General features: G+C 35.1%; 1 protein-coding gene across 5 annotated transcripts in view; it reads right to left on the bottom strand.

Annotated features, from left to right (window-relative positions):
• nuf (rab11 family-interacting protein nuf) overlaps positions 1–25,520 on the bottom strand; it is a 278,513-nt gene that overhangs the window by 193,268 nt on the left and 59,725 nt on the right. For all 5 annotated transcript variants that reach the window (XM_073981415.1, XM_073981419.1, XM_073981416.1 and 2 more), the window contains one exon: positions 3,612–4,032. In XM_073981415.1, coding sequence (XP_073837516.1) covers positions 3,612–3,955 — 344 coding nt within the window. In that variant the 5' untranslated portion in view covers positions 3,956–4,032. The remainder of the gene's footprint in view (positions 1–3,611; positions 4,033–25,520) is intronic.

Below are 25,520 nucleotides of genomic sequence, written 5' to 3'. Positions count from 1 at the left end.
TATCAAACCACCTTCTTTGGCATTAAACCATCTTCGAACATCTTTGTCAAGTATCAAACTACCTTGAAACTTCTTTGTCGGGTATTAAACTACTTTCTCGAGTATCAAACCACCTTCAAACTTCCTTGTCGAGCATTAAACTACCTTCAAACTTCTTTGTCTGGTATCACACCATGTTCTCGAGTACCAAACCACCTTCAAACTTCTTTGGTGTGCATCAAACTACCTTTAAACTTCTTTGTCGAGTATCAAACTACGTTCAAACTTCCTTATCGAGTATCAAACTACTTTCAAACTTCTTTGTTGGGTATCAAACTACCTCCTCGAGTATCAAACCACCTTCAAACATCTTTGTCGAATATCAAACTTCCTTCTTAGGCGTTAAATCACCTTGAAACTTTTTTGCCGGGTATTAAAATATGTTCTCGAGTATCAAACTACCTTCAAACTTCTTTGTTGAGTATCAAACTACGTTCAAACATCTTTGTCGAGTATCAAACTGCCTTTAAACTTCTTTGTCGAGTATCAAACTACGTTATCGAGTATCAAACCACCTTTTAACTTCCTTGCCGAGCATCAAACTACCTTCAAACTTATTTTTCGAGTATCAAACTGCCTTTAAACTTCTTGTAGGGTATCAAACTACCTTCTCGAGTATCGAAACATCTTCAAACATTTTTGCTGAATATCAAACCACCTTCTTTGGCATTAAACCATCTTCGAACTTCTTTGTCAAGTATCAAACTACTTTGAAACTTCTTTGTCGGGTATTAAACTACGTTCTCGAGTATCAAACCACCTTCAAACTTCCTTGTCGAGCATCAAACTACCTTCAAACTTCTTTATGTGGTATCACACTACGTTCTAGAGTATCAAACCACCTTCAAACTTCTTTGTCGAGTATCAAACTACGTTCAAACTTCCTTATCGAGTATCAAACTACTTTCAAACTTCTTTGTCGGATATTAAACTACGTTCTCGAGTATCAGACCACCTTTAAACTTCTTTGCCGTGCATCAAACTACCTTTAAACTTCTATGTCGAGTATCGAACTACGTTCCAATTTACTTATCGAGAATCAAACTAGTTCCAAACTTCTTTGTGGATATCAAACTACCTCCTCGAGTATCAAACCACCTTCAAACATCTTTGTCGAACATGAAACTACCTTCTTAGGCGTTAAACCACCTTGAAACTTTTTTGCCGGGTATTAAAATATGTTCTCGAGTTTCAAACTACCTTCAACCTTCAAACTACGTTCAAACTTCATTGTCTAGTATCATACTACTTTAAAATTTCTTTGTCGAGTATCAAACTGCCTTTAAACTTCTTTGTCGAGTATCAAACTACGTTGCCGAGTATCAAACTATCTTCAAACATTTTTGTCGTGTATCAAACTGCCTTTAAACGTCTTGTCAAACTACCTTTTCGAGTATCGAAACACCTTCAAACAATTTTGCCGAATATCAAACCACCTTCTTTGGCATTAAACCAACTTCGAACTTCATTGTCAAGCATCAAACTACCTTGAAACTTCTTTGTCGGGTATTAAACTACTTTCTCGAGTATCAAGCCACCTTCAAACTTCCTTGTCGAGCATCAAACTACCTTCTTAGGCGTTAAATCACCTTGAAACTTTTTTGCCGGGTATAAAAATACGTCCTCGGGTATCAAACTACCTTCAAACATCTTTATTAAGTATCAAACTACGTTCAAACTTCTTTGTCTAGTATCATACTACTTTCAAACTGCTTTGTCGAGTATAAAACTGCCTTTAAACTTCTTTGTCGGGTATCAAACTACGTTATAGAGTATCAAACCATCTTTAAACTTCTTTGGCGTGTATCAAATCACCTTCAAACCTCTTTGTCGAGTATCAAACTGCCTTTAAACTTCTTTGTTGGGTATTAAACAACTTTTTCGAGTATCAAACTACCTTCAAACTTCTATGATGTGTATCAAACCACCTTCAAACTTCCTTGTCGAGCATGAAACTACCTTCAGACCTCTTAGTCGGGTATCAAACTACGTTTTCGAGGATCAAACGAACTACCTTCAAACTACTGTCTTCCTTCGCAGCTACCTTCAAACATAAATGTCGGGTATCAAACCACCATCAAACTTCGTTGTCAGGCATCAAACTACCTTCTTGAGTATCAACCAACTTCCAAACTTCTTTGTGGTGTGTCAAGCTACCTTTTCGAGTATAAATATACCTTCAACTCCTTTGTTGGGAATCGAAATACCTTCAAACTACTGTCTTGAGTATCAAGCCACCTTCAAACATAATTGTTGGGTATCAAACCACCTTCAAACTCCTTTGTTGGATATCGAACTACCTTCTTGAGTATACAAACACCTTCAAACTCCTTTGTTGGGTATCGAAATACTTTCAAACTACTTTTACGGGTATCAAACTACCTTCAAAGTACAGTCTTGAGTGGCAAGCCACCTTCAAACATAATTGTCGAGTATCAAACCACCTTCAAACTTCGTTGTCGGGTATAAAGCTACCTTCTCGAGTACCAAACCTCATTCAAACTTTGCTGTCGGCTATCAAACTACCTTCTTGACTATAAAAACACCTTCAAGCCCCATTGTTGGCTATCGAACTACATTCAAACTACTATCTTGAGTGTCAGGCCACCTTCAAACATAATTGTCGGGTAGCAAACCGCTTTCAAACTTTGTTGTCGGGTATAAAACTACCTTCTCGTGTATTAAACTACCTTCAAACTCTGTGTTCGTGTATCAAATTACTTTCGCGAGTATAAAATACTTTCAAACTCCTTTGTTGGGTATCGAACTACCTTCAAACTACTTATTCGGGTAATAAACTACCCTCAAACTACTGTCTTCGGTGGGAACCTACCTTCAAAAATAATTGGCGGGTATCAAATCAGCTTCAAACTTCATTGTCGGGAATCAGACTACCTTCTCGAGTATCAAACCACCTTCAAACTTCTTTGTCGTGTATCAAATTGCCTTTGTTTGGTATCGAACTTCTCTCAAACTACTGTCTTGAGTGTCAAGCCACATTCAAACACAATCTTCGGGTATTAAATCACCTTCATACTTTTTGTCGAGAATCGACTACCTTCTCGAGTATCAAACCACCTTCAAACATTGTTGTCGTGTATCAAACTACCTTCGGGAGCATCAAACCACCTTCAAACTTCATTGTCATGTATAAAAACACCTTCAAACTCTTTTGTTGGGTATCGAACTACATTCAAACTACTTTTTCGGATATCAAACTACCTTCAAACTAATGTCTTGTTGACACACAAGCTTCAAACTTAATTGTCGGGTATCAAGCTACCTTCTCGAGTATGAAAATACCTTCAAACTACTGTTTTGGGTATCAAACTACCTTCGAACATTCTTGTCGGGTATCAAACCGCCTTCAAACTTCTTGGTCGGGTATAAAATGTTTTTCTCGAGTATCTAACCACCGTCAAAATTCTTTGTTGGGTATCAAACTGTCTTCTTGAACATCAGACCACCTTTACCACATTTTTGTCGGGTATCAAAATACTTTCAAACTAACTTCAAACTTCTTTTTTGGGTATCAAAATTAAAAAAAAAAAATAGTTTTGTAGAATACTCACTGTTGTGGTGTCGATGAATTACCATGTGGTGCCAGATCCAATTCCACCCCAGAGCTGCCATTCAAATTACCATTGGCATCGGTCGGTGAGAGGGCATGATCAACATGATCTTCGTGCGAATGATGCGATAAATGGATGCTGCCCAATTCATTTTCACCATAACCCTCAAAAGATTCGCCGTCGGAGAGTGAGGAACATTGTGATTTGCCGGGATCTGTGCTCGAGGGTGGACTGGAGGGTGTTGAACTGCTGTCGCCGGAATCCGGGTGGGCGGTGGTGGCAAATAGATAATTGGCATTTGGAGCTGTGGCAGTTGTAGATTTTAAACTAGGCATTGGAGCCATTGTGTGGGGTTGTTCAGTTTTCTTTTAGAGTTGGGGAATTTTGAAAGAGTTTTTTTCTTTATTTTTTATATGGAATGCTGGAAAGAGAAGAAGAGAGAACGAAAGAATTAGGTAAATTACATATTTTTTCTGGGTCATGAGAAATCAAACAATTATTGGAATTTAGGTTAACAAATAAAAGTCCCAAAAATAGTTTTCTTTATCCTTGACATAAAAACCCAAAAACAATGATTGTCCATTAGCTGAAGCCTCTTATGCAGGAGGGCCAGGAGGGTCAATTGTTCTCAATGTTTTTTGTTGTTGTGATTATAAACAATTGTTCGGTGACAATTATTGACAAGCCAGTCATTGACAACCATTAGTCAACGGATTATTTACGACCTCCTCCAATCACCTACCACAAAACCTTCCCCATAGTCATTCCGACGTCAGCGTCATCATAGCTGACGCAAGGACGTCTACGTCTGTCGTTACAAATTTAGAATTTGTAACCCAAATCGATGACATAGAAAAATGATTGTTAGTTACAAATCAATAGTTATTATTTGTTCAATATGCACCACAATTGGTTGTAATAGGTGTTGGGATAATAGGGTGGAACGATTTTTTTTTTTTAACTTTTAAAAAGGGTAGAATTGGAAATGATTTTTTATACATTTTTAATGAACGGCTATAACTGTGTAAGCCGAATAAACTAATTTTCTCATTCCACCGCAATATCAACCATCAAATATATTAGGGTGAAACGAATTTCTTTTTAATTTTAAAAATGTTTAGAAAGGTTTTTAACCAATTTTAAATTATCACCTAATATTTGCATGAAATATTTTTCTCTCACTCCACCCCAATACTCCCAATAAACTTACATGAAAAAATTCTAATACATGTCTCGTCTGTCCACGGCATTGTTTCACCTGGTGGTGGTCGTGATGGTGTTGTATTATTTTGCATATCTCCTCAACAACAATGAAACAAATTTCATTTCATTTTGTTTACAATTCCCGCTCATATGAAATTACAGCGAGTGGGAGGAGTAGGAATTGAAAACAACAGTGGAAGCAGCAGAAGGAAAAGGAGAGAGGTGGAGTATTGCTAGTGGAGTAGATCAGCTCATGTTAAATTTCCTGTCTATGTGTATTTGTTATTTTTAGGGGAAGATAGCCAGAGTGTAGGCAGAAACAAGCAACCTGTTGCTGTTCCGCTCTCCACTCCACCACCGGCGTGGGTATTTAAAGGTAAACAAACCGCAACAACAACAAAAATCTACAAACAATCAAAACGTTTAGCTAAAAATTTGAGAAAGCAAAACACGCTAGGTTTTCATTTCCTCTGGCAGACAAACAGACAGATGGACGAACAGACAAACTCATGGCACTGTTGAATTAGAAAATGTCCGGCAGATAAGTGTAACCGCAGAAATTTGCACAAAATAAAAAGGAAATGGTTTTCATTTCATAGAGGCGTTGATGATTTTTTTTTTTGCACCATGAAAAACGAAACATTAAAGTTAACATGATAAGTTAACGGAGGCTTTATAAGAAAGGGAAATTTTGCAAAGAAGATGAAAGAAAGCCTAAAGAAAATCTCGAATGAAATTTTTAGAAAAATTTTAGAGAAAAAAGTAACTTCTTCAACTTCAACAAGTTTTCACAGCATTTAGAAAGCACAAATAACTTGTTATGGTCTTTGGATAATCCGCATAAGGTATTTACATTGTTCGGATAGGGTGGATAAAGCATTTAGAGCTTTTGGATAAAGTGAATAAAATATTCTGAGTATTTGGATAAAGTGGGTAGAGCATTTTAATAGTAATTGGATAATGCTGATAAAGCATTTGTAGGTTTTGGTTATGGTGGATAAAGCAAATAAAGTGTATGGATAACGTGGATAAAGTATTCTGAGTGCTTGGATAACCTGGATAAAGCTTTTTAAGTACTTGGATAACGCGGATAAAGCATTTCAAGTAATTGGAAAACGTGGTTAAAGTATTTTAAGTACATGGATAACGTGGATAAAGCATTTTAAGTATTTGGATAAGGTAGACAAAGCATTTTAATTACTTCGATAACGTGGATAAAGCATTTTAAGTAGTTGGATAACGCGGATAAAGCATTTTTAGTGCTTGGATAACGTGGATGAAGCATTATAAGTGCTTGGATAACGTGGATAAATAATTTTTAGTGCTTGGATAACGTGGACAAATAATTTTTAGTGCTTGGATAACGTGAATAAAGCATTTAAAGTGCTTTGATAAAGTGGATAAAGTATTTTATTGACTTGGATAACGTGGATAAAATTTTCTGAGTGCTTGCATAACGTGGATAATGCATTTTAAGTATTTGGATAAGGTGGATAAAATATTTTAAATACTTGGATAACATCGGTATAGCATTTTAAATGCTGAGATAACGTGGAAAAAGCATTTAATGGGCTGGGATACGGTGGATAAAGTATTTTGTTGACTGGGATAACGTGGATAAATTTTTCTGATTGCTTGCATAACGTGAAAAATGCATTTTTGTACTTGGATAAGGTGGATAAAACATTATGAATTTGGATAAGGTGGATAAAGCATTTAAAGTATTTGATTAACGTGGATGAAGCATTTTATGTATTTGGATAAGGTGGATAAAGCATTTTAAGTATTTGGATAACGTGGATAGAGTATTTTAGGTATTTGGATAACGTTGATAAAGCATTTTAAGTATTTGGATAAGATGGACAAAGCATTTTAATTACTTGGATAACGTGGATAAAGCACTTTAAGCTGTTGTGGATAAAGCATTTTTAGTGTTTCGATAACGTGGATAAAGCATTATAAGTGCTTGGATAGGGTGGATAAATCATTATAAGTGCTTGGATAACGTGGATAAAGTATTCTGAGTAGTTGGATAATGTGGATAAATAATTTTAAGTGCTTGGATAACGCGGATAGAGCATTTTACGAACTTGGATAACGTAGATAAAGTATTCTGAGTAGTTGGATAACGTGGATAAAACAGTTTAAGTTTCTAGATAAAGTGGATAAAGCATTTGAAGTGCTTGGATAGCGTGGATAAAGCATGTTAAGTAGTTAAATAACGTGGATAAATCATTTTAGTGTTTGGATAACGTGGATAAAGCATTATAAGTGCTTGGATAACGTGGATAAAGTATTTTATTGACTTGGATAACGTGGATAAAGTTTTCTGAGTGCTTGCATAACGTGGATAATGCATTTGAAGTATTTGGATAAGGTGGATAAAATATTTTAAGTACTTGGATAACATAGGTAAAGGATTTTAAATGCTGAAATAACGTGGATAAAGCATTTAATGGGCTGGGATAAGTAAGTATTTGGATAAGGTGGATAAAGTATTTTAAGTAATTGGATAACGTAGATAAAGCATTCTAAGTGTTTGGATAACGTGGACAAAGCATTATATGTGCCTGGATATTGTGAATAAAGTACTCTGAGTAGTTGGATAACGTGGATAAAACATTTTACGAACTTGGATAACGGAGATAAAGTATTCTGAGTAGTTGAATAACGTAGATAAAGCATTTTAAGTATTTGGATAAGGTGGATAAAGCATTTTTAGTGCTTGGTTAACGTGGATAAAGCATTTTAAGTATTTGGATAAGGTGGACAGATCATTTTAATTACTTAGATAACGTGAATAAAGCATTTTAAGTATTTGGATAACGTGGATAAAGCATTTTATGTAGTTAGATAAAGTGGATAAAGCATTTTAAGTAGTTGGATAAAGTGGATAAAGCATTTTTAGAGCTTGGATAACGTGAATATAGCATTATAAGTGCTTGGATAACGTGGATAAAGTATTGTAAGTATTTGGATAAGGTGAATAAAGCATTTTAAGTATTTGGATAACGTGGATAAAGCATTTTAAGTATATGGATAAGATGGACAAAGCATTTTAAGTATTTGGATAACGTGGATAAAGCATTTTAAGTATTTGGAAAAGGTGGATAAAGCATGTTATGTATTTGGATAAGGTGGATAAAGCATTTTAAGTATTTGGATAACGTGGATAAAGCATTGTAAGTATTTGGATAAGGTGAACAAAGCATTTTAATTACTTGGATAACGTGGATAAAGCATTTTAAGTAGTTGGATAACGTGGATAAAGCATTTTAAGTATTTGGATAACGTGAATAAAGCATTTTAAGTATTTGGATAAGGTGGATAAAGCATTTTATGTATTTGGATAAGGTGGATAAGGTGGATAAAGCATTTTAGGTATTTGGATAACGAGGATAAAGCATTTTAAGTATTTGGATAACGTGGATAAAGCACTTTAATTACTTGGATAACGTGGATAAAGCATTTTAAGTATTTGGATAAGGTGGATGAAGCATTTTAAGTATTTAGACAACGTGGATAAAGCATTTTAAGTATTTGGATAACGTGGATAAAGCATTTTAAGTATTTGGATAACGTGGATAAAGCGTTTTAGGTATTTGCTTATTTAAGTATTTGGATAACGGGGATAAAGCATTTTAAATATTTGGATAACGTGGATAAAGCATTTTAAGTAGTTGGATAAAGGGGATAAAGCATTTTTAGAGTTTGTATAACGTGGATAAAGCATTATGAGTGCTTGGATAACGTGGATAAAGCATTTTAAGTATTTGGATAAGGTGGATAAAGCATTTTAAGTATTTGGATAACGTGGATAAAGCATTTTAAGTATTTGGATAAGGTGTATAAAGCATTCTATGTATTTGGATAAGGTGGATAAAGCATTTTAGGTATTTGAATAACGTGGATAAAGCATTTTAAGTATTTGGATAACGTAGATAAAGCATTTTAAGTAGTTGGATAACGTAGATAAAGCATTTTAAATATTTGGATAACGTGGATAAAGCATTGTAAGTAGCTGGATAACATGGATAAAACATTTTAAGTTTTTGGATAACGAGGATAAAGCATTTTAAGTTTTTAGATAACGTGGATAAAGTATTTTAAGTGCTTGGATAACGTAGATAAAGTATTTTAAGTGCTTGGATAACGTGGATAAAATATTCTGAGTAGTTGGCTAATGCGAATAAAGCATTTTAAGTTTTTGGATAACGCGGATAAAGCATTTTTAGTGCTTGGATAACGTAGGTAAAGTATTTTAAGTGCTTGGATAAGGGGGTAAAATATTCTGAGTAGTTGGCTAACGCGAATAAAGCATTTTAAGTACTTGGATAACGCGGATAAAGCATTTGAAGTGTTAAGATAAGGTGGATAAAGCATTTTAAGTGCTTGGATAAAGTATTCTGAGTAGTTGGATAGCGTGGATAAAGTATTCAGAGTAGTGTGATAAAGTGGATTAAGTATCTTAAATATTTGGATAATCTGAATCTGATCTGAATACATGGATGACGTGGATACAGCAGTCTGACCACTTGGATAACGTGGATAAAGTATTTGGACTACTTGGATAACGTGGATAAAGCACTCTGACTACTTGAGTAACGTGGAAAAAACATTCCGACTACTTGGTTAATGTGGATAAATCATTCTGACTACTTGTTTAACCTGGATAAAGCATGCTTGCATAATATGGATAAAGCCTTCTGACCACTTGGATAACGTGGATAGACCATTCCGACTACTTGGTTATTGTGGATGAAGCATTCTGTCTACTTGGATAACGTGGATAAAGTATTCCGGCTATTTGGTTAATGTGGATAATGCATTCTGGCTACTTGGATAACGTGGATAAAGTATTTTGACTACTTGGATAACGTGGATAAAGCATTCTGACTACTCGGATAAAGCATTCTGACTACTTGGATAACGTGGATAAAGCATTTGGACTACTTGGATAAAGTGGATAAAGCATTCTGACTACTTGGATAATGTGGATAAAGCCTTCTGACCACTTGGATAACGTGGATAAAGCATTCTGATTACTTGGATAATGTGGATAAAGCATTCTGACTACTTGGATAATTTGGATAAAGCCTTCTGACCACTTGGATAACGTGGATAAAGCATTCTGATTACTTGGATAATGTGGATAAAGCTTTCTGACTACTTGGATAATGTGGATAAAGCCTTCTGACCACTTGGATAAAGTGGATAAAACATTCCGACTACTTGGATAACGTGGATAAAGCATTCTGACTACTTGGATAACGTGGATAAAGCATTCTGACTACTTGGATAATGTAGATAAAGCATTTTGAGTACTAAGAAAACGTGACGTAAATCTGATAATGGTTACAAAACATTATTGTCATTTGCATATGACGGATAAAGCATTTGCGTTATTCGGATAATGACAAAGGACGGCTTATCTGCTTTTATATACTTCAGATAATGATTTGTACCTTTAAAAAATTATATATTAACGTTTTGCTAATGATTTGCTTTTAAACTGAAAAGTTCAATAAACTCTTGTTGTGGTTTTTGCCCTATTTGTCATATCTTTTAGTCGTCCCCCTACCGATAAGCGAAGCCACCTCCTATTGCTTTCCGGTAGGTTTTCTGTGACGTTACGCTATTCATGAAAAACAAAAACAAAATTATGGTATTTTTCTGTTGACTAATTGTTGTCGGATTGATGACAGAAAACACCACCGCTTTGTTTGGTGGACAAAAAAAGACGAGTCTTTTGTGGTGATTGGCTTGTCTATCGAATCGAAATAAAAGACGCGTAACATTTTTACATGAAAAGTTTAGATTGGCTGGCAATTTAATTTAGTTCGAAATTTCTTTTGATTTGAAAATTGAAAGTAAATTATTATTATATTGTTGCATTGATTGTGGTATTTATTTTTTTTTTTTTTTCTATGGATTTTCTTTTGTCATGGAGCTGTGTAAAACAAGAAAAACAAAACATTGGCGTTAAATTGAATGAATGAAAACATGAATGATTTTGAGAGAAAGCGTAAAAACAAAACTTAAAGAGGTGTGGAATTTCTTTTGTTTTAGAAAGTGTTAAAGACACAAAAGATATTTTAAACAAATTTCCAGATAATTAAAAAATTCTGAAAATTTGCAGAAAAATTTAAGTTTTATTTCTTAGTTGGCAAACGTAGAGAACCATTGTCCAAAAAATCCTAAAATTGTGTATATCCATAATTTCTTTGACGCTATGCCAACATAAAAACGTGCATTTCATAACAATTACTCAATATCCTCTCTTTTCTACCTATCCCCTCCCTCCACCATCCACCAATAACCATAAAAAGCAACGGTCGCCCATCAATATTATGATTGATTGCTTTTGATTAATATGCATTACATGTTTGAAAACAAGCACGAAGAAAGGAAAAAAACAATAAAAACCGAAGAAATACATTTAGGCAGTATTTTTTTCAAAACTTTATTTTGGTATTACGCTGTCGTTTTTCTTGAAATGATTTGTAGGAATTCCACCTCTCTCTCTCTCACTCGAACGCTACGGGCGGTTATGCAAGTTCTTCTGTTATGGATTTTTAAGAGCATTTGTTTTTTATTTGGTCTTTGTCTACTGCCTTTTTTCCATTAGCCATACAAATCTTTAGTCCGTCAGTCGTCATCATAAACCCCGAAAAATTATGGCCAAACTTGGCATTAGATAAAACAATAATCACAACAACCACATGTTGTTGATATGTATTTTTGTTGTTGTTGTTCTTTATTTTAGGAGTTTCATTACCTACCTGACTTCCTCTTTGCCTTAACAACCACCACCCTCGCTATCTGTCTGTCTTTTGTGTGATCAGCATATGTTTTTTTTTCACAAAACATTAACCTTTGTGAGCAATGACGAACAAGGAGAAAAAGAAAAAGTAAAATCTTTCATTGTCCAAATAAATTTAATAGCCAACTGTTATTTCAAGATAAGATCTTTCTTTTTTGGTGTTGTGATTTAATTATTTGCTTCTTATTTTGGTACAGAAAAACGCCTTTCTTTTGAGAATCCAATGGAAATGTGAGAAGTAATATATTATGGCTATGTTCAACAAGGACAAATAAAAGTACATACCTGATAAATGGTTGTGTGTGGCCATAAAAAAGGTATGCCTCTTGTTGCACAAATATAGGGTAGGGCACAATTAACATGGTATAGGAGGTGCTGGGTTTGCATAACCTTTTATCCGCGTTATACAAGCATTTCAAATGTGTATCCATGCTACCAAAGCACTTCAAATACATTATCCACATTAGCCGAGTACATGAAATGCATTATCCATGTTATCCAAGTACTTAAAATCCGTTATCCACTTTATCCAAGTATTCAGAATACTTTATTCTCGTTATTAAAGTAGCCAGAACGCTTCATCCACGTTATCCTATCACTCAAAATGATTTATCCACATTATTCAAGTAGTCAGACTGCTTTATCCACGTTATCCGAGTACTTCCAAGTGCATTAACCACGAAATGAGAGAACTTGAAATACATTATCTACGTTATCCAAGTACTCTAAACGCATTCTCCACGTTATCCAAGTACTCTAAATGCATTATCCAGGTTATCCAAGCACTTGAAATTCATTATCCGTGTTATCCAAGTAGTCAGAATGCTTTGTCCACGTTATCCAAGTGGTCAGTAGGCTTTATCCACATTATCCAAGTAGTCAAAATGCTTTATCCCTATTATCCAAGTAGTCAGAATGCTTTATCCACGTTATCCAAGTAGTCCAAATACTTTATCCATGTTACTCGAGTCGTCAGAATGCTTTATCCACGTTATCCAAGTGGTCAGAAAGCTTTATCCACATTATCCAAGTAGTCAGAATCCTTTATCCACATTATCCAAGTAGTCAGAATGCTTTATCCACATTATTCAAGTTGTCAAAATGCTTTATCCACATTATTCAAGTCGTCAGAATGCTTTATCCACGTTATCCAAGTAGTCAAAATACATTATCTACGTTATCCAAGTAGTCAGAATGCTTTATCAACATTATCCAAGTAGTCAGAATGCTTTATCCACATTATTCAAGTTGTCAGAATGCTTTATCCACTTTATCCAAGTAGTTAAAATGCTTTATCCACTTTATCCAAGTAGTTAAAATACTTTATTCATATTATTCAAGTTTTCAGAATGCTTTATCTACATTATCTAAGCAGTCAGAATGCTTTATCCCCATTATCCAAGCAGTCAGAATGTTTTATCCCCATTATCTAAGTAGTCGGAATACTTTATCCACGTTACTCAAGTAGTCAGAATGTTTTATCCACATTATCCAAGTAGTCCAAATACTTTATCCATGTTACTCGAGTCGTCAGAATGCTTTATCCACGTTATCCAAGTGGTCAGAAAGCTTTATCCACATTATCCAAGTAGTCAGAATCCTTTATCCACATTATCCAAGTAGTCAGAATGCTTTATCCACATTATTCAAGTTGTCAAAATGCTTTATCCACATTATTCAAGTCGTCAGAATGCTTTATCCACGTTATCCAAGTAGTCAAAATACTTTATCTACGTTATCCAAGTAGTCAGAATGCTTTATCCACATTATCCAAGTAGTCAGAATGCTTTATCCACATTATTCAAGTTGTCAGAATGCTTTATCCACTTTATCCAAGTAGTTAAAATGCTTTATCCACTTTATCCAAGTAGTTAAAATACTTTATTCATATTATTCAAGTTTTCAGAATGCTTTATCTACATTATCTAAGCAGTCAGAATGCTTTATCCCCATTATCCAAGCAGTCAGAATGTTTTATCCCCATTATCTAAGTAGTCGGAATACTTTATCCACATTATCCAAGTAGTCAGAATGCTTTATCCACATTATCCAAGCAGTCAGAATGTTTTATCCACATTACCCAAGAAGTCAGAATGCTTTATCCACATTATCCAAGTAGACAGAATGCTTTATCCACATTATCCAAGTTTTCGAAATAAATTATCCACAATCAAAATCAAACAATCAAAATGCTTTATCCACGTTATCAAAGTACTCAGAATAGTTTATCCGCGTTATCCATTCGCTTAAAATGCTTTATCCACGTTATCCAAGTAGTCGGAATGCTTTATTCACATTATCCAAGTAGTCAGAATGCCTTATCCAGATTATCCAAGTAGTCAGAATGCTTTATCCACATTATCTAAGTTTTATCCACTTTATCCAAGTAATTAAAATGCCTTATCCACGTTATCCAAGTAGTCAGAATACTTTATCCACATTATATTTATCCACGTTATCAAAGCACTCAGATTACTTTATCCGCGTTATCCATTCGCTTAAAATGCTTTATCCACGTTAACCAAGTAGTCAGAATGCTTTATCCACATTATCTAGGTAGTCAGAATGCTTTATCCACATTATCCAAGTAGTTAGAATACTTTATTCACATTATTCGAGTTGTCAGAATGCTTTATCCACGTTATCCAAGTTGTCAGAAAGCTTTATCCACATTATCTAGGTAGTCAGAATGCTTTATCCACATTATCCAAGTAGTCAAAATACTTTATCCACATTATCCAAGTAGTCAGAATGTTTTATCCACATTATCCAAGTAGTCCAAATACTTTATCTATGTTATTCGAGTCGTCAGAATGCTTTATCCACGTTATCCAAGTGGTCAGAAAGCCTTATCCACATTATCCAAGTAGTCAGAATCCCTTATCCACATTATCCAAGTAGTCAGAATGCATTATCCGGTTTATCCAAGTCGTTAGAATACTTTATTCACATTATTTAAGTTGTCAGAATGCTCTATCTACGTTATCCAATTAGTCAGAATACTTTATCCACGTTATCCAAGTAGTCATAATGCTTTATCCACATTATCTAAGTAGTCAGAATTTTTTATCCACATTATCCAAGTAGTCAGAATGCTTTATCTACGTTATCCAAGTAGTCAAAATACTTTATCCACGTTATCCAAGTAGTCAGAATGCTTTATCCACATTATCCAAGTAGTCAGAATGCTTTATCTATATTATCCAAATAGTTAGAATACTTTATTCATATTATTCAAGTTGTCAGAATGATTTATCCACGTTATCCAAGTTGTCAGAATGCTTTATCCACGTTATCCAAGTAGTCAGAATGCTTTATCCACATTATCGAAGTAGTCAGAATGCTTTATCCACGTTATCCAAGTAGTGAAAATACTTTATCCAAGTAGTCAGAATGCTTTGTCCACTTTGTCCAAGTAGTTAGAATGCTTTATTCACATTATTCAAGTTGTCAGAATGGTTTATCCACGTTATCCAAGTAGTCAGAATGCTTTATCCACATTATCTAAGTAGTCAGAATGCTTTATCTACGTTATCCAAGTGGTCAGAATGCTTTATCCACATTATCTAGGTAGTCAGAATGCTTTATCCACATTATCCAAGTAGTTAGAATACTTTATTCACATTATTCAAGTTGTCAGAAAGCTTTATCCACATTATCTAGGTAGTCAGAATCCTTTATCCACATTATCCAAGTAGTCAGAATACTTTATCCACGTTATCCAAGTAGTTAGAATGTTTTATCCACATTATGCAAGTAGTCACATGCTTTATCCAGGATATACAAGTAGTCAGAATGCTTTATCCACTTTACCCAAGTAGTTAGAATGCTTTATCCACATTATCTAAGTAGTCAGAATGCTTTATCCACGTTATCCAAGTAGTCAAAATACTTTATCAACGTTATACAAATAGTCAGAATACTTTACCCACATTATCCAAGCAGTCAGAATGCTTTTTCCATGTAATACAAGTAGGCAGAATGATTTATCCGCATTAACCAAGTAGTCGGAATGCTTTATCCACTTTATCCGAGTGGTCAGAAAGCTTTATACACATTATCCAAATATTTAGAATGCTTTATTCACATTATCCAAATAGTTCAAATACTTTATCCACGTTATCCAAGTGGTCAGAAGGCTTTATCCACATTTTCCAAGTAGTCAGAATGCTTTATCAATATTATCCAAGTAGTCAGAATGCTTTATCCACATTATCTAAGTAGTCAGAATGCTTTACACATATTATCCAACTAGTCAGAATGCTTTATCCACTTTATCCAAGTGGTCAGAAGGCTTTATCCACATTATTCAAGTAGTCGGAATGATTTATCCACTTTATCCAAGTTGTCAGAACGCTTTATCCATGTTATCCAAGTAGTCAGAATGCTTTATCCACATTATCCAAGTGGTCGGAATACTTTATTCACATTATTCAAGTTGTCAGAATGCTTTATCCACATTATTCAAGTAGTCAGAATTCTTTATCCACGTTATACAAGAGGTCAGTAGGCTTTATCCACATTATCCAAGTAGTCAAAATGCTTTATCCACATTATCCAAGTAGTCAGAATGCTTTATCCAGATTATCCAAGTAGTCAGAATTTTATCCAAGGTATACAAGAGGTCAGTAGGCTTTATCCACATTATCCAAGTAGTCAAAATGCTTTATCCACATTAGCCAAGTAGTCAGAATGCCTTATCCACATTATCCAAGTAGTCAGAATGCTTTATCCACACTATCCAAGTAGTCAGAATGCTTTATCCACGTTATCCAAGTAGTCAAAATACTTTATCCAAGTAGTCAGAATGTTTTATCCACATTAACCAAGTAGCCGGAATACTTTATCCACGTTATCCAAGTGGTCAGAATGCTTTATCCACAATAACCAATCTATTATCTATGTTATCCAGACGCCTTAGATAAACATTTTACGTCATCCAGGAGCCTCAGATAAATTATCCACATTTTCCTGAAGCTTTAGATAACAGTTTGCCTTCATTCAGATGACTTGTAACTGATCCACCCAGCTATTACCTGCAATAGCATTAGCCTTCCAGCCATTATCATAGCCACCATCTTTGGTGACGGGGGGGTTAAGTTTAAAGTCATTGCCTCTCTGGCTTCTAATATATTGCGAAAATGTCAAAAGTTCATGAGCAGATTGTGAACTCTCTTCTAATCATAAGACATCTAAAACAACCTCCAAATGATACCCTGAATGGTAGCTACCCATCCATCATCTTCTTCTTCTTCAACTACACAGTTTGTGTTGTTAAAAAATCCGCTTTTGAATCCGTGTTTCTTGGTTTTCAAAAGAGTGAAGTGAAAAATAAAGCAATTAGATATGAATTACACAGAAGAAGAAGAAGGAGAAGATTATGAACAAAAGAAATAAGGAAAGAAGCCAACAATGGCTTTGTAACGTATTAAAGTGGTAAAGTAAATTTGACCGCAATATTAATGTTAAGAAGAAGAAGCAGTAATAACAGCAGAAGATTCCGCTTGCCAACACTTAAAGCAAATTAAAAACCCCAAGCAATCAGCCAAGCCAAGTGGCAACATCAGAGGAGGAAGAAGATACCAAATTACAACGAAAGAAGAAAAAACAACAAAACACATTACATGTAGTTGTTAATTACAGCTACAACTGTTCCGTCAGCAGCCAAGCCGCCAGGCAGCAGGCATGTGTTAGTTATACCACGAATCTCCAACCATCCAACCATCCAACCAGCCAACCAAACCCACAAACTAGGCTTTCCATCTCTAATTGCTGCTGTTGCTGTGGCTATGGTTTCGAGTGTCGGTTTGGGTTATGCTTCTGGTGATGATGATGCTTCTGCCGCAGTTGTTTTTGTTGTTGTTTGCTATTTTATTGCAATTGCAAATATAACTGTTGAATATGCATGAGTACTCACGAATTTTGCATGAGTTCCAAATGATGCCAAAACCAACACCATATGTATGTACATATGAATGTACGGCTTTAATCCCAGTCAGAAGCCATGCGACCATAAGCCCCTCTATCATCATCATCACCACTTCCCCCACAAACCACCAAAGGCACTTCACCGCCACTCAACAATCTTGAGAAAGAAACTACACAAAAATTGCACTTAGATTCGAATTTTCATAAATTCTCACGTTCGGAATGCATTCGTAAAATAATAACAGTGGTCTTCAGAGAGAGAAGGGGGGGAGAGAGAAGGCTTGGCAGTCTTTCTTACGAATTACGTCTGTTGTGGAATAATTAAAAAATAATTGCATAATTTTGATTTGTTTTCTCTGAGGGGAGGAATCGTAAATGATGCTGCTCGTGTCAACCCATATGGGAAGCCCTCATCATCGGCATCACCATCTACGAGCTAACAAGCGCAGAATCATTAAGCGGCATCAAAACAGTTAACAACTGTTTTGACTTTTCAATCATGTCATTAATCAGAGGGCCAAAAAGAGATAAAAATAGCTAAAGTGGAATGGTTGGTTAATTATCTTGGGAATAAGTTAAAGAAGATGTGGATGATTTTTCTGCGTACTGGTACCTGCGCCGTTATTTCTGCCCTCGTTGCTTCTTCTTGTGTGTGCCATAAAAATCTGAACGTCGTCGTCTCCTCGTGCGCTGTTGTTGTTTACTTTTCGACGATCGCATTCTTCACCCAATTTGATCTTCAGGGTACTTAACTTTGGCAGCTCATCTCTGGCTTCTAGTGCAACAACTAGATTTTCATATGATGTTGGCAGGCTCGCTAACAGCATGATGACATACAGCTCCTCCTGTAGATCTATTCCAGTCTCTGCCAACTTTTCCACTATGGTCACAAAATTGCAAATGTACTCCTGTACATCTTCATTTTCTGCCATGCGCATCTGGATCAGTTGCTTGAAGAGGGTCACTTTTCTTACCGGTCCCTTTGGCCGATGTACCTCTTTCAACGCTTCCCAAGTCTCCTTCGCTGTTGTGCAGTTCTTGATGTGAGCAATCTGCACAGGTGTTGCACTCAAGATGATGGTTGCTGTAGCCTTCTCATCCTTAGTTTTCCATGCGGCAACTTCACTGGAATTCTTCTCATTTGGAACAGGCTTCTCCATCTCACCATTGACCACCGACCACAAGTCTTGATGTACCAGGACACTTCTCACTTGTAGACTCCATGAGTCGTAGTTGGTATCATCCAATTTCGCAATGTTGTAGAGGGAATTCATTTTCCTTGCTTTTCTCGTTCACAGCTGCGCACTTTAATTTTTCACAATGTATTACTGCTTGTTGATTTTTCCTTTTTCACTGCTGCTTTTTCCTTGTTGTCTCTATTTGTCACTTTATGCACACACACTTTTATTTCTGCCTGGGCCCACAACCTGTTAGGATGCACGAGGAAAACACAAGGACACTTTTATACACTTCGGTGGTTTATTCACAACTGATGATTAATTCAGCAATTTATACAGGTACTTATATGTATACACCTTACAACATATTCAGGTATGTAAATATTTGCATTGGTACATTTCCAATAAGGATAGATATTCGAAGTTTTTTAAGACGTCGGGATAACATGGATAAGTTATCTACATGCTTGGGATAACATTTAGATGTTATCTATGGCGTCTGAATAACGTGGAAAAGTTATCTAAGTCGTCTGGATGACATGTGTAGGTTATCGAAGTCGTTTGGATAGTATGGATAAATTATCTAAAGCTTCACGACAACGTGGATAAATTATCTAATGCGTCTAGACATGATGGATAATATCTATGGCGTCTGGATATCAAATGCCAAGATAACTTACATAAGAAATCAAGATAACATGGAAAAGTTATCAAGGATTCAGGATAATGACGATAAGTTATATAAAGGCTCATGTTAACAAGGATAAGTTATCTAAGACGTATAGATAACGTAGATAAGTTATCTAAAGGCTTAGGATAACATTTACAAGTTATCCATGGCGTCTGGGTAACGTGGATAAATTATCTAAAGGATCACGATAACATGGAGAAGTTATCTAAAGGCTCAGGATAATGAAGATAAGCTATATGAAGGCTCAGGATAACTAGGCGAAGTCATCTAAGACGTATAGATAACGTAGATAAGTTATCTGAAGGCTTAGGATAACATTTACAAGCTATCCATGGTGTCTGGGTAACGTGGATAAATTATCTAAAGCTTCACGATAACATGGAGATGTTATCTAAAGGTTCAGGATAATGAGGATAAGTTATATAAAGGCTCAGGATAACTAGGAGAAGCTATCTAAGACGTATAGATAACGTAGATAAGTTATCTAAAGGCTTAGGATAACATTTACAAGTTATCCATGGCGTCTGGGTAACGTGGATAAATTATCTAAAGGATCAGGGTAACATGGAGAAGTTATCTAAAGGTTCAGGATAATGAGGATAAGTTATATAAAGGCTTAGGATTACTAGGATAAGCTATCTAAGACGTATAGATAACGTAGATAAGTTATCTAAGACGTATAGATAACGTAGATAAGTTATCTAAAGGCTTAGGATAACATTTACAAGTTGTCCATGGCGTCTGGGTAACGTGGATAAATTATCTAAAGGATCACGATAACATGGAGAAGTTATCTAAAGGCTCAGGATAATGAAGATAAGTTATATGAAGGCTCAGGATAACTAGGCGAAGTTATCTAAGACGTATAGATAACGTAGATAAGTTATCTGAAGGCTTAGGATAACATTTACAAGCTATCCATGGTGTCTGGGTAACGTGGATAAATTATCTAAAGCTTCACGATAACATGGAGATGTTATCTAAAGGTTCAGGATAATGAGGATAAGTTATATAAAGGCTCAGGATAACTAGGAGAAGCTATCTAAGACGTATAGATAACGTAGATAAGTTATCTAAAGGCTTAGGATAACATTTACAAGTTATCCATGGTGTCTGGGTAACGTGGATAAATTATCTAAAGGATCAAGATAACATGGAGAAGTTATCTAAAGGTTCAGGATAATGAGGATAAGTTATATAAAGGCTCAGGATAACTAGATAAGTTATCTAAAGGCTTGGGATAACATTTACAAGTTATCCGTGGTGTCTGGGTAACGTGGATAAACTATCTAAAGGATCACGATAACATGGAGAAGTTATCTGAAGGTTCAGGTTAAAGAGGATAAGTTATATAAAGGCCCAGGATAACTAGGCGAAGTTATCTGAGACGTAAAGATAACGTAGATAAGTTATCTTAAGGCTTAGGATAACATTTACAAGTTATGGATAGTGTCTGGGTAACGTGGATAAATTATGTAAAGGATCAAGATAACATGGAGAAGTTATCCAGATGTCTTTGTGACATGGATATGTTATCTAAAGGCTTTAGATAACATTAAAAAGTTGTCTATGGCGGCTGGGTAGTGTAGTTACATTATCTAATGCATCAAGACAACATGGATAAATTATCTAAGTCCTTTGGATAAAGTATATATTGAATCTGGATAACATGGATATGTTATCTAAAGCATCAGGGCAACATGAATACATTATTTAAGCCAGCTGGATTATGTGGAATGGTTATCTTAGGCGTCTGTACAAGTTATCTAAAGCAGTCAGGGAACGCAGGTAAGTTATTAAAGTCGTCTGGATAACGTAGATAAGTTACCTAATGCATCAGGACCACAAGGATAAATTATCTACTGCATCAGGGCATTGTGGATAAATTATTTAAAGCATAAGAACAATGTGGATAAGTTATCTATAGTTTCAGAACAATGTGGATAAGTTATCTATAGCTTCAGAACAACGTGGATAAGTTATCTGAAGGATCCGGACAACGTGTATAAGTTATCAAAAACATTAGGACGACTTGGATAAGTCATCTAAGTCGTCGGAAAACGTGGATAAGTTATCTAAGTCGTCGATAAGTCATCTAAAACATTAGGACAACATGGATAAGTTATCTAAAGCATAAGTACAACGTGGATAAGTTGTCTAAAACATTAGGATGTCTAGATAAGTTATCTACGACATCTATATAACGTGGATAAGTTATCTATAGCATCAGAACTACTTGTATAAGATTTCTAAAGGAACCGAAAAACGTGGATAAGTGATCTAAGTCGTCTGAATAACGTGGATAAGTTATCTATTGCATCAGAACAATGTGCATAAGTTATCTAAGGGATCCGGACAACGTGGATACGTTATCTAAAGCATCATGACAACGTGGATAAGTTATCTAAAGGATCCAGACAACGTGGATAATTCATCTAAGTCGTCTGGACAACGTGGATATTATCTAAAGGGTCTGAACAAAGTGGATAATTCATCTAAGTCGTTTGGATAACGTGGATATGTTATCTAAGTCGTCTGGATAACGTGGATAAGTTATCTAAAACATTAGGACAACATGAATAAGTTACCTAAATCGACTGGATATCGTGGATAAGTTATTTAAAGCATCAGGACAACGTGGATAAATTATCTAAGTCGTCTGGATAGCGTGGATAAGTTATATAAATCGTCCAAATAACGTGGATAAGTTATCTAAAGCATAAGGACAACATGGATAAGTTATGTAAGTCGTCTGGATAACGTGGATAAGTTATCTAAATCGTCTGGATAACGTGGATAAGTTATCTAATTCGTCTAAATAAAGTAGATAAGTTATCTAAAAGATTAGGACAACATGGATAAGTTATCTAAGTCGTCTGGATAACGTGGATAAGTTATCTAAAGCATCAGTACAACGTGGATAAGTTACTTAAGTCGTCTGGATATCGTGGATAAGTTATTTAAAGCATCAGGACAACGTGGATAAGTTATCTAAGTCGTCTGGATAACGTGGATAAGTTACTTAAAGCATCAGGACAACGTGGAAAAATTATCTAAGTCGTCTGGAAAACGTGGATAAGTTATCTAAGTCGTCCAAATAACGTGGATAAGTTATCTAAAGCATCAGGACAACATGGATAAGTTATCTAAGTCGTCTGGATAACATATAAGTTATCTTAGTCGTCTGGATAACGTGGATAAATTATTTAAAGCATCAGGACAACATGGATAAGTTATCTAAGTCGTCTGGATAACGTGGATAAGTTATCTAAAGCATCACCACAACGTGGATAAGTTACCTAAGTCGTCCAAATAACGTGGATAAGTTATCTAAAGCATCAGGGCAACATGGATAAGTTATCTAAGTCGTCTGGATAACGTGGATAAGTTATCTAAAGCATCAGCACAACGTGAATAAGTTATCTAAGTCGTCTGGATAACGTGGATAACTTATCTAAGTCGTCTGGATAACATGGATAAGTTATTTGAAGCATCAGGACAACGTGGATAAGTTATCTAAGTCGTCTGGATAACGTGGATAAGTTATCTAAGTCGTCCAAATAACGTGGATAAGTTATCTAAAGCATCAGGACAACATGGATAAGTTATTTAAGTCGTCTGGATAACATATAAGTTATCTTAGTCGTCTGGATAACGTGGATAAATTATTTAAAGCATCAGGACAACATGGATAAGTTATCTCAGTCGTCTGGATAGCGTGAATAAGTTATCTAAGTCGTCTGGATAACGTGGATAAGTTATCTAAAGCATCAGGACAACATGGATAAGTTATCTAAGTCGTCTGGATAACGTGGATAAGTTATCTTAAGCATCACCACAACGTGGATAAGTTACCTAAGTCGTCTGGATATCGTGGATAAGTTATTTAGAGCATCAGGACAACGTGGATAAGTTATCTAAGTCGTGTGGATAACATGGATAAGTTATCTAAGTCGTCTAAATAACGTGGATCAGTTATCTAAAGCATCAGGACAACATGGATAATTTATCTAAGTCATATAAATACACGTATAAGTTATCTACGACAATTAGAAAGCGTGAATATGATACTTTTGTCATCTAGGGAATGTGGATAATTTATCTAAGTAATCTAGAGTTATGGATAAGTTATCTTAGGCTACTAGAGAATGTGGATACGATGTTTTTGAGATCTAAAGAATGTGGATAATTTATATGACTCCTCTACCAACTTCTCTATGCTATCTGGAGAATGTGTATAATTTTTCTAAGCCATCTAGAGACATGGATAAGTTATCTAAATCAATTAGAGAACATGGATAAACCATTTTAGTCATCCAGAGAATGGAAATAATTTATCTGAGTCCTCTACGAGTTATTTGCAGTATGTAGATAATTTATCTATGTTATCTTAGCTAAGTATATGACATAGATAAGCTATCTCGGACATGTATAACATATCTAAGCTACCTATAGAACATACCTAGGGCACATTTAACGCCTATAATTAATTCGGATAACACGCAAATGTTATCGAAGTTATGCGAACATCGAAAAAACGTTATCTACGTTATCCTTATGACCAATATATGTTATCTAAGTTATCCAAACTACCTTTGTAAGATATTTACGTCACTGCGATCATTTTAAAACTCTCCCAGAAGACATGAAAAACTAAATAAGCATGTTATGCACATCATTATTAAATTCATTTCACGACATTTTTACATCCTTGTACCCGAAACACCCACAATTTTCAATCACTGTCACATAATATTTCCCCAAGTATGTTTGTCTGTCATTATTGATTAAATTGTCATTGTCAATGACACTCTTCGAGGTAATTAAAATACGCCCCTTAAAAAATTAATAAAAATTGTCAACAACTCATTGTAGAAAAAAAGAAACACAACAATTAAAAAATAATCCCCAAAGGGGATATTTGTTCGCACTCGCCACTTAAGAGTGATTATTGTCGTGTCATCTAGAGAGAGCTAACAAGGAAAATAATTAGAATATTTTGAAATGTGTGACATGTGTTGTGTATTGGAATGTAATAAACACCAGCAAAATACATTGTAGTTTGTGGAAGAAATGTAGAGACGGCACGAGTTCTCTTGGGGGTACTTAGTGGCGAGGAAATGAAGGATGTTCTTGAGGCCATGTGTGCGTGAGTATCTTTGTCTGTAACAAGGAGGGTGCATTTCTTTAGGATAATTTAACGGTGGAGGATGATATTCTTTTTGAAAATATTAAAATAATCAAGGATCTATTGTTTTTGTTTTGTAACCAGGAGATTAATAATGAAAACGATAAGGATTTCTAAGGATGTGTTACTGAAGAGGGGATTACAATGGGAAACAATGAGATTTACTTTAGTATATTTTACTGAGAAGTATTACATTGCATTTTAATAACAAGGAGCTGTGCTTGAAATTAATACAACCTGACAATAATGAAGGATCTGCACTTCCTTTACAGATTTTCTATCAGCACGTCTTTAATTAATTTTCTGGTATTTTTTTCAAAATTAAAAATAAAAAAGAAAACGAAAAAAATCTGCAGCTGCATTTGGGTTTCAGATTACATCTTCAGGGCTAAGCAGCACCACTTCACATTTTTCCTCTCTCTCTTCATATCTGGTCATTCATAGTTATCCAAGACGTACTGCATTTGCCAAAACCCAAACCATATGAGCGAAACATAATTTCTTGAAAAACATATTTAAATACTTCAGAACTCTTGAGAAGCAACATGGAATTCTAAAGAACCATGCCACTTCACCACTTATCCTACGCCCTCATGTTGAAAAGGCGTTTCAAGTGGCTTTTGTGTGTGGTGAATAAAAATAATTTTTTTCGTTAAGTTAAAAAATTAAAAGGATGCTTCCTTTCTTTGCATCCTGCAGTTCCATGCATGCAGAATATTCAGTTACACATCCTTCCGGTTAATTGAAGGGAAGCAATATTTTGTAAACTAAAAAAAAGAAAGAAAAAATATTTTTTCAACCAATACTCAAGCGTGGATTTTTTAAAAAATATTTTTTCAAAATATACACAAGCGTGGATTTTTAAAAAAATATTTTTTCAAAATATACACAAGCGTGG

The sequence above is a fragment of the Musca autumnalis genome, unplaced genomic scaffold (assembly GCF_047663935.1).
Source record: "Musca autumnalis isolate F117 unplaced genomic scaffold, ASM4766393v1 scaffold_4, whole genome shotgun sequence".
In the NCBI taxonomy this organism is placed as follows: domain Eukaryota; kingdom Metazoa; phylum Arthropoda; class Insecta; order Diptera; family Muscidae; genus Musca; species Musca autumnalis.
Note: the sequence above shows the minus strand (reverse complement) of the source record. Positions and strands in the feature narration are given on the sequence as shown.